General features: G+C 54.6%; 1 protein-coding gene across 1 annotated transcript in view; it reads left to right on the top strand.

Annotated features, from left to right (window-relative positions):
* Nucleotides 1-13,427, top strand: part of LASP1 (LIM and SH3 protein 1) — a 35,335-nt gene that overhangs the window by 1,896 nt on the left and 20,012 nt on the right. Inside the window, exon 2 of the mRNA XM_075523065.1 lies at nucleotides 3,462-3,556. Within this exon, the coding sequence (XP_075379180.1) occupies nucleotides 3,462-3,556 (95 nt within the window). The remainder of the gene's footprint in view (nucleotides 1-3,461; nucleotides 3,557-13,427) is intronic.

Here is a 13,427-nt window from a genome sequence, read left to right as displayed (position 1 = left end):
GCTTCATCAGGCTTTACAAATGCAGCGCAGCAGCTAGAGAAGTGAGACTGCCCGCTGACAGCTCCGACTTGGGTGAAACTCTGCCTGCGAGTTCTGCCTCTTGACTTTTCACATCGTCACCTTGCGAAAGGCAAATGCCCTGCTCGGGCTCGGGGAAATGGGTGTTGTTCCCTTCCCCCAGGCCTCCTTGCCAGCTCTCCAGATAAGGTGCTGGGTGATGTGGCTGGCTTCCGCTGGGGAAGTGACATCTCCTGTGCCGCCCGTTGCTGGAGTGGGTGTCGCAGGCTTTGGTGGTTGCAGCTGCAACTGCTGAACCCACGTAAAGCTGATGTCAGACGACTTTTTCTAAAATGAGTAGAAGTTAGAATTAGCTGTTACGGTGCGTTAAACCCAATCAAGGATTTGCCTTCGGCCCAAGGAGCGTCTCCTTGTGTTGTCCTCTAACCCTTGAGTCTCAAGTGACGCTTGCTCCCAGGTGTGGAGCAGTGGCTTTGCTTGGTGGAGGGATGTTGTGCGGCCGTAGCGTGAGCTATAAATGGATTCGCCAACATGTACTGTGGCTGTGAGCTCTGTCCCCAGAACCAGTCTGCTGTGAGTGGCAAAGTTGCTTAAAGGGTTCCATCTCTCCAAGAGCAGCCTGCCTGGACTGCAGCCAGCGTGCTTCTCGTAGAGTACAGCCTGCTGGGACATGGGGTGAGCTGAGCTGTGCCGTGCAGTTGTACCTGGGATCGCCTCCAGATGTTCAGAGCACTTCAAACTTGCAATTGGAAAGCACAGGCGTTAATGCTTCTCTAAAAACCTATTTGAAACTTGTCCTCTTTCTCTGCAGCCGGGCTGGAGGGTGAGCGGCAGCATTACTGGAAGCCTACATAATTGCCGTTCCCCTGTGTCAGTTCTGTGTTGCAGCCCTCCTTTTAGTGCTGATTTAGATTTGTGGATCCGGCATTAATACTGTCGGCGGTAAGACAAAATTTAGGGGCAGCAAGGCTTAGAGATAGGGGTGGTGCTCTCTGGGTCGCTCGGCTGCCTGCTCAGGCTGCGGAGAGTCCTTTGTAAGAGCCACAGGACAGAAACACCTCTGCTGAACAATGCCTAATGCAAACTGAGGCAAGAATAAGCATTAATTGCTCTCTGGCTGGGGGTAAAGGCTGCCTGAGCGCAGTGCCGCTGTGCTTATTGCGGAGGCTGCCGCAGGCGGGGGGACAGCCGGCCTTGCCAGGTACTCCTTGGCTCTTGGGAGCCTGGGTATTCCTCGGAGGAAGAGCCTCTGAAGTCATGTTGGCTGTCAGCTCATCTCTGCGTATTTATAGTGGCATCTCTGGTATTTATGCACAGCTATTACAGCGCTATGAATGGCTGACAAGCTTGGAGAGGTCCGTTAATTATCTCTAATGTGGCGGTAGCTCAACCGAAAGGCTGTAACTTTCAAAGATGCCTGAAGAACTCAGGACTCGGCTGTTGATCTGTCTCTCCTTAAAGAGTCTGAAAGCTGGGAGGGGAGGAAAATAATGCTGTGCAGGCTGGATATGAATGAGGGCGTTGGTACGGAGCAGCGCACGGTGCAGTAAGAAGCCCCCTCTCGCTGTTAGCGGCAAGCTCTGGAGGAACTTGTATAACTAGAGGAAAAGAACAAATATGTTGCTCTAAGCAACTGAAACGAGGCAAATTGTCCTTCTGGGCTGAGTCATAGTCTCGTAGAGCCGCGGAGGTGTTTGTGCACCGGGGTGTGGTACCTGCGGGTAGGTGGCACAAGGGCTTGGGCTTGGCTCTTGCCATCTCCTCGCAGGAACATAGACCGAGCCAGTAGTTGCAGTGGTGGAAATGACTTTTTAAAAGCTTAAGGGTGGAAAACATAGCAATAACCGCCAGCTGTTCTCCCTGGGTTTGCTCGCTGCATAGTAAATGTGTGCCTGGCTCCGAGTCCTGGGTGTCACACTGCAGGCTTGTTGGCTGTAATCTCCTTGGTATTACGAGCTGCTAATGTGGCTTTCGGCTTGTTCTTTTCCTGATTTTTGCAGAGCGGTGCTGGGCGGTTTGTGTGCTGTGCGGGGGGGCTTGCTGAAGGAAGGGGGCCAGCTGAGGAGGGAGGGCAGCCTTAGGGCAGGACTGCCTTGCTTCGAGTGAGTAAAGACATTGCTTCGGGCTGCGCTTTCCCTGTTGCACTGCTCCGGCTTGGCTCCTGCCTGTGGGCTTTCCTTTCTGCGGTGCCAGGTCTGGTCCCTGGGAAGTCACACCAGACCCCTCAAGTCCCGATGGCTGTCAGAGGAAGCACGAAGTCTGGGCACTTGGTGACTGGCACGGTAGCAGCCTTGGTCTGCATGGGGTGAAATTGCAGAATTGCTTGGTAGCAGCTCTGAGCTGTTCTCATAGGGCTCCTTCCAGCCTAGAAAGCCACTTGGGCCAGTTAAACGCCAAGTGGAAATAATTTAAGAGCAGCCCTAAAAACTTAAAACACTACTTCAGAGTTCATTAGGTGTTGCAACCCGTAATGTAGGGCCACGATCTGAGTTTCAGGGAGTATGTCTTTAGCCTTGAGTCCCGGCGTGCCTCACGGGTTAAAAGGAGAGCTGTGCTGCTGTCGGCTGCGTTCAGGTGCCAGACCTCAGGTGGGGTCTGGGGGTCGACTTGAGGCTGCTGGTGCAAGAGCTGTGGGAGAGAGGATGCAAAACCAGCCTTCACCAAAATGTCAGGCTAGCAGCTCCTCTTCCTCGTTGCTGTCTCCCCAGCCCCGCCCTGTGTTAGGAGCGGTTAGGTCCTGTTAGGCTCTTGGCAGCCCCGCTGTGGGGAGAGGGGGGCTGAGGTGTGCTTGGGGTGATCCTACATCCTCTGGGGCCGTCAGGTTTGTGAGATTGGGGATTAGCCACCTAAGTCACAGGCAGAAGGGTGGTATCTGTGGTGAGGACCTCTGAGCTGTCTGTGTTGGACTGGCTGCTTCTCGTGAGAACCTTTTCTTCTCTCGTCTTTGTTCCCTTGGCTGTGTCTGTGTGCAGCCTCACCTGACCTGCTCTTCTGGCTATCTCTTGGCTAACATCAGCAAAAAACCCCTAAAGCAGCAACTTTGAAGCCTGCAAACCATCGCTGTTAACTCTGCTGACAGTCTCCCTGCTCACAGGGGTTTATGTTGTGCCTCTTTCATAGTAAGAGGCTTCTCCTGTCCTGTGTTTGGCCGAGCCAAATTAATTCCTGGCCTGGAGATAAGGAAGCAAGATGCTGCTATAATGCAAGTCCCAAGTGTTACTGCCCTATTGGGATAAGATGCATTGGGAGGGTTGGGGGGATTTACCTGCGTCCCAAACTAGCAAGTGTATTGTCTGTCCTCTAGGTTTTGCAGGGGTCGTGGATGTTATCACTGACATCTCTAGGCTGGAGGAGCTGCTGAGTCTGAGTTGTGCCACTCTAGTGGGACGTGGCCCTGTTTTGCAAGTCACTCGTGTTAATGATTCTCTTGTCTCTGTTTCCAGTTCTGGCATAAAGCATGTTTCCACTGCGAGACCTGCAAGATGACCCTAAACATGAAAAACTACAAGGGCTACGAGAAGAAGCCGTATTGCAATGCGTAAGTCTCTGCTACCTGCTCTTGTTGCCACTGAGAAAGCGTTGGGCCTGGGAGATGCTGTAGGATTTGCTGGACCCTCCTTCCTCTTAAGCACTGGTCCTCACCTGAAATGAGAGGTGTGGGGAACCCTGGCCTCTGCAGAAACTGTCTTTCCCCGCTGCTCCGCAGCGTTTTCTGGGAGTGCGTGCGAAGCCCTGGCTGAAGGTGTCACGTGCCAATTAATGCCAGTATTAAAACAGTAGTGTTTTCCAGGCTTAAATGCCAGCTGATGGCCACAGCTCCGGTTCCAGCTTGGGCAGACAAAAGGTGAATAAAATTCAAATACAGGCAGGTCTTTACATGGAGCTGATCTTAATCTGTATCCCCTTAAAGAAGGGGAAATAAAAAGGTGTTTATATCGCCCCGGCTGAATACAGGTGTTTGGGGAGAGGAGGAATGCCCTTCTGTGCGAGGGACAGGGGCGTCACTGCAGCCTTGTGGTCTGACGGGCTCAGGGCCAAGGGCATTTGCCCTAATCTGTTGGCACTTGCCCTGGATGTTATGAAGGTAAATGCACCTGAAGGTAAAAACAGCTTGAATGCAAGATCCTTCTCCTGAGCAGCGCGGGGGAGATGGAGGTAGAGCAGGGTACAACGGGAGCAGCTGCCTGTACCACACCTCAGTTTGCTTTCCTGGATCTTTCAAGCTGTTTGAGTGGTGGATGTCCACAGGTCCCCCCTTTTTTTTTTTCCTTATCAAGAAGGACCCTTAATCATGTACAGCTTTTTGGGCTCTGCTGTTGCATGGTGAACTCTAGTCCCTATCCCGTAGGGAAGCACTGAGCTCTATGTACTTAACATGTTTCTTAATGTCTATAAAGCAGCTTTGCAACAAGATTTTTTGTAGCTGTAATGCGATGAATACATTAGCAATTCTTAGAAGGAAAATTAGGTAACGTAATACTACTTAGCACTTGTGTAGCGTGGGCCATTCACAGAGTACTTTAAAAACATTAATCCTGACAACCTCCTTGTAAGATGGGTATTACCCTATTAATGCCTAAGACAAGTAGAAAGGAGAAGTGGTAAGGCCGTCAGCTGTGTGGTGCCTTAGCAAAAACTTCCCACTTCTGTAGCTCTTCTGTAGGCTGGTTATTGCTGATATCAGGTGTTGGTGATGACTTTGGACAAGTCACAGTCAAAACTTCTGTTGAACTGGGATGAGACTTGTAGCATTCAGGTCTCAGCTGGTAATGGTTGTGTCTTGGGATCTCACCTGAATTGCAGGGTGGCCATTGTGTGAAAAGTAGCAAATAACTCTTGGTTATCTAGTTGCCTGGGGGCCACCAGCACTATTAGAGCTCCAGCTTCTGAGGGTCAAACTGGGAACATACTGGAGTAGTACGAGGGGGGAAACCTGTGGTCTGAGGCAGGGTGAACTGTTGGTTAGAGGGACGCTTGTTCTTGGACTGCACAGGTCTCAACCTACCGTGACGGTGGTCCAACCAGCCTGGGATCTGTGAGCTTGAGACCTTGATTTGCAGGGAGCGGCAGGAAATAAGACCCCGGAGCTCTTCATAATGTCCTGAACCAAAGCTTTCTCCCCTGCGTCGTGGGCACCCTGATACCAGCTCTGGCAGAGCACCTTGCCTGGCACGCAGTGCTGGGGCACGTCCATCCCGTGTGCTTCTGCCTCTGCCCGTAGGGATGGGCCTGGGGTCCTGTTCTTGTGCTCTCTCCCTCCAGGCTGCTGGAAGGGAAGTGGGATAATAATGGGAAATTCCTGAGATTCCAAGGAGTCTGCGCAACCACGACCCATCTCAGTTTCTCAACCCCCTCTGCTGAGAGCTCCCTTTGATGCTGGCTTGCTGTCTTAACCCTTTAACAGCCTCCCTGAAGAAGAGGCAGCTGTCTGTCTTGCCTCTACTCCAGGGTAGCCCTGGATGTTCAAATTGTGCGCAGAAACCTGCGTTAAATGCTTTGTTTTCCTACCTTGCCTGGCCGTGCCTTAAAGCGAAGGAAAGCGAGAGCAGCTGAAAACTGCTGGCACATGAGGCTTTGCCTCCGGCAGCTGCCAGCCCCTTGTTCGCCAGGGTGGAGGCCGTACGGTTGCAATTGCCATGTCCAGACGTGGGGTGAAGGGAAGCTGCAGCCAGAGGACGTGGGTCCGGTTCCTTCTCAGCTGGTGCTCCCGGAGTGTCCCGGGGAGGAAGAAATGTCCAGGCAAGGTGAGGGTCTGGCACAGGACAGCCCAGAAGGAGCCCACCCTTTCCAAACAGCTTTTGCTGATGTTGGAGTTGAGGGGCAACATCGTCTATCCCCTGAGAAGGGGGTGGAAAAGCAACGTTTATCCTGGCAGGGAAGAGGCTGCTTTTCTGAACATGCCTTAGCACAGGGTCTCCTCTGTTTGAGCCGTGGCCTTCTGCCAAATTCCTGAGTTTCTTTCTTCAAGAGAGCAGGAGGAAGAGGGCTGGGCTTCCTCCCTATCTGACATTACCCCAGCAATAAATCTGTGTGAAGCCTTTCAAGAAGGTGGCTGGTTAACTCTGCCCTTTACTCTCCCATGCCCATCGGTGTCGGGAACTTGCTTGGTGGCAGACGTGACCATCTCCACCCTCCTCACTGTTCCTCTTTTGACTTCAGCTGGGTACTGGGGTGACTGGTTGTTCACTGGAAGCAGTATTCAAGTCTGGGCTCATCTCTTTACATGAGCACTTTGAACTAAGAGAGGTAGAAGTGGAGGAAGGGCAATATCCAGGTGAAGTTTGAGGCTTCTGCAAATGAAGGGTGGGGGAGAGCCGGGCTGCAAAGGACAGACAAGACTGCATGTGAGTTCAAGGGGACCAGCTGCTCCCAAATACGCATTATATATAGGCTTTAATTTCTTACTCATTGAGCTGAAGGGATAACAGAGCTCGGTGCTACAGCTGGCAGGGCTGAGGCTGGGGGATCGGGGCTGTGTCCCGTAGCTGTGAGTCCCAAATGGAGGTGGTACCTGCAGCAGCAGGGCTCTGGTCCCCTCCTTCCAGACAGCCCTGGTGACTGGCAGCTCCGCTTTGCCTCAGCGGCGGCAGCTTGGCGTGCAGCACAAATCTGTGCCTTGAAAATCCTGTCTGAGAGTTCAAAGCTGTATATTCGGTCTGGGGAGTCGGCGTCTTCAGAGACATCGCTGGGCAGTGCTGCCGCTTGAAATGCAGAGAGGAGCGTGAATATGCCTGGGTGTGGAGCTGCGTTGAGGTGGGGAGAAGGAGCAGTGTCCTGGGCAAGAAGCTCCTTTTCTGCCTCTGTCTTGGCTACAAGGTTGTTCTGCTCATCTCCCTTGAGGACATCTAGACGAGACCTGAGGCTAGACTTTACCTCGGAGCTTTGGGTTGGCCTGAATTTGTGCTGATGTTCGAGCAGTTGCCCTGTTGGATGTGTCTCTGCTCGGAAAGCCCTGCTCTGGCTGCATGTGCATCCCCTGCCCTGGCATCCCGCTGCTGGAGCATGGCCGATCAGAGGGGCTGTCTCTGCCGCCTGCACACCCCACAGTGCTGGATTTTTTTTTTTATTTCCTTACTGCTGCAGACTAGCTGGCAGGAAGCTAATGGCCTACTTGCTCAGCAGTCCCTCCTCCCCCACCAAGGAGAGGCAGCCTGGCCTGACGAGCGCAGCATCCTTTGTTTGAACACGCGCGGGGAGATGGTGCTGCCGACCGAGACCCTCTGCTCACCTTTGCTGTGGTCCTGGCTCAGGCTGCCCCGCCAGTGCAGAGCAGAAGGAAATAGCGGTGCTGCTACGTCTCCGCATCCCCCTTGCTAAAACGCCTTTTTTCCCCTCCTCAAAAAGGGGCTAAAGGCTAAGTGAGACTGCCAAAAATATCTTACGTAGGTGTGTCGGCAGGGTCCCTGCTCCCTCCATCTGCCGTACTTGTGTGACTTCAGCTTTCCTTCAAGGAGTTGACTTTCCTTGCAGAGAAACCACACCCGGTGGGGTGGTGGCATGTGTGCTGGATGTGTCCCCAGGGATCCGGATCTAGGGGCTGACATTCTTCTTCGCTGAGTCAGGGCAAGCAGCTCCCAGCTCGGCAGCTGCCCTGCCTGGCTTACGTAGACCTAGCACCTAGTGTTGCTGGGCCACAGCAACTCTGAACGGGAGCTGTAAAACCTTTAATTCCGGGTGATAACCCAAAGAACCTCCCTGGTGGATTTCTCACCATTAAAATCCTTGCCTTTCCGTGCAGAGCAAGCAGTCTGATACCTCTGGGCTAACTCCTTGCTTGGAAAAAGTTAGTGAGCAGCTTCACAAGGAGCCAGTGATCTGTTCTTGGCATTCCTCTCCGCTCCATCTGGTAGCAGCCTACTACATTAATAAAGTGATCTTCCAAGTTTTGGGGCGGGGGGGGCAGGAAGGGAAAGAGGAACAACTGTGTTGCTGGGACAGCGTCTGGGTGTTTATCCCATGCTTTATTTGTGCTGAGTTTCTGGATGAGAAGAACTGCCTTTCTGTCTTGGTGTGCACACTTTGCATGCCGTGGAGCTCTGAACAGACTCTGCTGTTTTGTCTCGGCGTAAATGAAAGCTGGCCTCCCCATATGCTGCTGGGGGGGGGGGGGGGGGGGGACCCCCAACACACGGCTCTGAGGGGCTGGGGGATACAGGGTGCTTGTGCTTCACCCCTGCTGGGCTGGGGGAAGGGCTCACTGATGCATCTTCTGGGGGGGAGAGGGGATATGGTGTATGGGAAAGCTCTCCTGAGGAATGCCACGATTCATGGTTGGAAGGCTGCAAACGTTAGCGAACCCTGTTTGGGGTAGCGCCTCTGGCTTCTGAAGGGTTTGGAGATGACTTACTCCAAGTGCTGTCCATGTACCATGGACCTTTCACAGCTGACACTATTCCTCCTGGAAATCCAAAATCCTTTTCTAGGGCTCTGCTGCCCTCCCTCCAGCCCATCCACAGCTGTTGCCTCCTCTCCATGGCTGGAGATCAGTTTAAACCAGTGATGCCCCTGTGTGTGCAACCCAAAGCATTTGGGGGTGAAGCCTCTGCAGGGGTGGGCGAGGGGAAATCTCACCATGACTTTGCAGGTAACTCCGCTCCTTCCCAGGCTCGCTCTGCGTTGCCCTGTTGCTCCTTCCCGATAGCCCCAGGTGTTCTTCACCCGCTTGGTAGATGTTTCCCGACTGCTCCTGGAGTTAGGAGGAGGAGAATATGTGCTCCTGCTTCAGGTGTTCGGTGCCTGCTTATTGTTAAAGACTAAACCATCTCGTCCTAGCAAAGCAGATGGGAAGTGAGCTTGTTGTCCAAGAAACGCTGTCCCCTGTACTCAGGGTGCGCCGCTTCGGTGGGCGAGGGTTCTCCCGCTGTCACCGTCCTGCTGCGCGGGGAGTGCAGCAAAACCCAGCCGGCTTCCCCGCTCCTCCTGCCCTGGGCTGGCAGGCAGCGGCCCAGCTCGCCCGGCGTGGGGGGGGTTTGTGGGTTCAGGCAGAGCTCCGGGACTTGGCAGCTGCCCGCAGCCCTGCCCGGGGAGCGGGCAGCAGCCACGCAGCGTCCTCTGAGCCAGGAGCGCAGGGTTTGGGCTGAGTCTGCTGCCCGGCATTGACCTTGCTGGGGGGGGCAGGCTGCAGATGAATGTTCGCTTTCCTAAATTTGCTTATCCTTGCCTGGGGCCAAAAAACCTTGTGGAAAAACCCAGCTCCGTTGCGATGCCTGCTCTGTTCCCGTAAACAGCGGCGGGGGGAGGATGGGACAGGCACTGCTCTGTTTTGGGGGCTCAGCAATGGGAGGGGGGAGCAGCGTGACGAGCAGAGCCCTTTCCAGAAGTGACTTCTGCCTTCACAGCTTGGCAACCCCGGTTCTCCTGCGTTCGCTTGAAATCTTTCCATTATGGATTAAAGCAGGTTTGTGAAAACAGGCTGTTTCTTACTTAGGCAGCGTTGCTGCTCTGCAACACCCTCGGTAAGTGCTGGCAGAGCTTTGGGGACGGGGGATGAGATGGATGCTGCCTGTACTCGCCGAGAGCAGAGCTGGCTGAGCAAAACCCTGCTCCCCGCTGCTGTCCCGTGCCGAGACAGCCGTGCTAGAGCTGGTGGCCATGGGTTTTGCTTCTCCTGCCTCCTCCAGCCCTGTGCTAGCCTGGCACCGTGCACTGGGTGAGCAGTGGGAGGGTCTTTGAGAAACAATATCCTACAAAGTTGTGCTCTGAGTTACGTTATGCAAAGCCATTTTTGAGGCAGGCTGAGAGCAGATGCTGGGAGAAGGCAGCAGCTGCACACGTGGAGGGCTGGACCAGCCATTTTGGCAGCCTCTCCCCAAAAATGCCGGGAGGAACTGAAGTCTTTCTCCGCAGCCTGCTCTTTTATAGTAGGATGTTTGCAAGCCCTCTGCAAAGCGGCGTGGTGCTGCTTTTATTATTAAAAAAAGAACAGTTTATTTTTTTAAGCTTGGCCCCAAGAATCAGCAACTCTTTGAAAGGCAGGATGTGAACTTGGGAGCCTTTTGGCAGAGCAGAGCCTATTACTTCCTTTGTTTAACTCTTCTTTTCCGAAACCGTGATACAGCTGCGCAAAGGTGACTGTCACCTCTCGGAGGTGCAGGTTTGTGGGTGGAGAAGGGACGGTGTATTTGCATCCAGCGCTAAAGTCTGTGCTGCTGCTTGCTGGACGAGTCTGCCAAAAGCACTTGCTTAAAGCAGCCTGTATTGAAGACAAGCAACACTTGGAGCTAGAGAGGCTCTTCTAACCACTCGGTCATCTCGCACACGAGCTATGGTGTAAACTAGCCTTGCTGGAGGAACAGATACGGGGTTGAGTCGTGCTGAAGACGCTGAGTTTGGGTCCTGTCGCTAACAGACCTGCATCAGTTGGCTCCTTGTAGAACAGCCGGATGGTGCCATGATGCAGATGTGTCTTTACTGGAGAAGTTTAACTCTTGTTTCCAGCTTGTGCGAAGCTCCAAAGGTGGAAGTTCAAGTGCTGCCGCTTAACTTGGCTTCCTGGGAAGGCAGCTCTCGGGGGGCAAACGCTGCTTTTAGGGCAGGACTGGATGCGATGGGGTGCAAGCGCTTGGAGAGTCACATCGATCTGGAGGTGAGATCACTGGCAAACCGTTTACGCTACTGCTCTGGGTCCAGGAAGGTGAAAATACTGCCTGGGTGTCATCGACTTATGGGTCACAAGTAAGCTGGGACCAAGGTGCTGGTATGGGGCTGTTTCTGGTCCGTGTATGGGGAGGAGGGGTCTGTGTTTGCTTTCTAAGGTCCCCGCCAAAGGAGCTTCCTACCTTAGCCTTGCCTTTGGTCGCGCAGCTATCGCTGGTGGCTCCTCAAGTGAACCGGGTGAGCTCTTTCTGCCGTGGCTGTGCGAGGGTGTGCGTAGTGAAGCTGGGGGAAAAGGCAGAGCTGCTTGGGGAAAGGCTGTGAGATGCGCAGAGCAGATGGACCGTTATCCCCCAGGAACCCTGCGACTCACTCTTAACAGCGGGGTAAACTTTCATCTGCCTCGGAGTTGCCGTACTCGAACAACTCCTAACGTGGGAGCCAGACAGGCTCTGTCTGGCTGGAGGAGACTCGGTTGACCTCATTTAGCAATGCAACAAAAAATGCCTCGTCTCTGGTGGCTGTGGCTGGACCGGCGCAGCCTCGCTGGGGTATCTTGCCAAGGGCTTGTATGCAGGGTCTTGCTGCAGGCCATAAAGCTCCTCTTTTTGGAGGAGGAACTGCGTGTGCTGGGTTTCTGTGGGTTTTTGAGGGTGGTGGGCAGCTGCCCCCACTGTGGACGGACCTGCCCGGCTGGAGGTGTTGCTGCATGCAGAAAGCAAAGGGTTTGGGACTGTCTCCAGCGGGGCAGGTGCCCCATGCCCATCCGGGGGCTGGCTGCCAGCACAGGGCAGGTGACCTCTGGAAAGTGGGACCGTCTCTGCCATCGCCGTGCTCCTCCCCTCCTTAGCTGGCTGTTCAATTGCTCCTGCAGTGTGTGAAATCTGGGGTGGCTTTTCTTAGCGTCTCTCCTGGTGGGTGTAGTCACCCGAGCCCCTGTGTGGAGCTGCAGATTAAAGGGGGTATTTTTCTGCCAGCCCCGAGCAAGGATGTGACACTGGTGCACGCCATCCCGAATGCCGAGCCTTCGCTCCGTCACGTGTCCCTCTGCCCCACATACTCATGTGCAGCTTCGCTTAATCTGACAGCAGCCCCCTGCGGCGGGGGATCGGGCGGGGGGAGGGATCCCGTGCGTCCCGTTCATTAAACTCTTAATCGGGCAGAGGATGGATGCCAGCAGTGTCTGCGAGGAGAGACCCCGAAGTGCGAGGCCAATCCGCCGGCCGTCTGGCGGCTCTGCCCCCGGGACCAGCAGGCTCCTCTCCATCCGTCGTTAAAATAATCCGTGTCTGCCTGGCTGATGGAGCAGCTGTGGGGATGCCAAGGGCTCGACGTGCGTTCACCCTGCCTGGGCTCCGCACCCTCCTGCTTCGCAGCCGCCGGCTCGGCTGCCACAACATCACCAAAGCCACAGAGCGCCGGCGGTCCCCGAGCCCCGCCGAAACTTGGCTCCCTTCCTGCTCCACCCTCCCGCATCCCTGTGCCCTCAGGCAGGGAAAACACCACGATGCTCCCACCCAAACCGGAGCAAAGCGTTTGGGTCCTGTTGTAGCATTAGCCAGAAGCAGGAACCAGGGGCTCCTCCCTACAGGTAGCTCGCACGGGTGTTTTCTCCCTGGCTCCCATTTGTTCTTGAAAGGTTACTGGTTTTGCCTGAATAGCTATTACTTAGCAGCAGACTTTACACAAATGTCACATCTAAGGGTGCGTGGGACTAATTATTTCCTTGCAGTTTGTCAGAAGAGGGATGGTTTGAAGCGGCTTCCCCCTATTTGTCTTCTCCCTTGCTTGTGCCTGAAGCCTGTGGAGCCTGGTGGGTTTTTCTAATGGCCCTTCAGGGCTCCATCTTCCCTTAAAGTGACTTTTCTTCCCTCCACAGTTCTCTACCTGTTGCACTAACTTAGGAAACGAGTGTTTCTGCAGCAGAGGGAGGGAGCGAAGGGCATCAGGGCAGGTGTGCACGTGTTACGGGAGCGTACACGAGTGTGATGCTGGCGGGGGACCCGCTGGCAGCGGCCAGATGAGCTCTCGCAGCGTGGTCCCTTCTGCAGCTGCTGGCAGAAAGCCTCTTCCTCCATGGACTTTGGGCTCAGCACTGGGTGGAGGCTGCTGTGGTGGGCACCGAAATTCCTGCTGGTTCTGCTTTTGGAAGCCTCCGGCTCTGGTCCCTGGTGAGGGTCCCGTTCGGTAATTGCACGGGTGGATTTGGCGTGTGTTGCTCACGCCTCTTCTGAAAGAGCGAGGCAGGTTGAGCAATAAACACCCTCCCCCTTCCCTGCTTCCCCAGCCAAGACCTATTTATGGTGACGGCTGGGGGAGGGCAGGGAGGACCCACAGCTCTGCTCCTTCCTTGGCTTTGACTGTGAGAAGGGGGAGACCCGGGTCTGCTCCACCACGAGACCACCCCACGCGAGGAGGGACGAGCCCATCTTCGCTGCAAATCCCGCAGACGCCCTGTTCCCACACGCACGCTGCCTCCCGCGCTCCCGACCCAAGGCAATTCACTCACTGCTTTCTCATTAAGATTTAATTTATTGCTGACTATTACTGCGGCTGATTCTCATGCATAGGAGATGGTTTTCCCCTCTCCGGTGTGTGGCAGGGATCTTCTGGGTGTCTGTGTTTGTACTGGCTGGGCAGGGGGAAGCTCTGGCTTTGGCGGTGGGGGGCTGTCGCCGCTCCTGCACCAGGAGCCCCCGGCCTTAAATTCCCCAAGGACCGAAAAGCCTTTTCTTTATCAGGCAGATCTCCTGAGCTGGGGAGAAAAACGATGCCTGATCTTAGGGGAAGACACTCAACTTGTGCATTTCTTCCTA

This window comes from Mycteria americana, chromosome 22 (genome assembly GCF_035582795.1).
Source record: "Mycteria americana isolate JAX WOST 10 ecotype Jacksonville Zoo and Gardens chromosome 22, USCA_MyAme_1.0, whole genome shotgun sequence".
Taxonomy (NCBI): domain Eukaryota; kingdom Metazoa; phylum Chordata; class Aves; order Ciconiiformes; family Ciconiidae; genus Mycteria; species Mycteria americana.
This window is presented reverse-complemented; position numbering and strand designations above follow the sequence as displayed.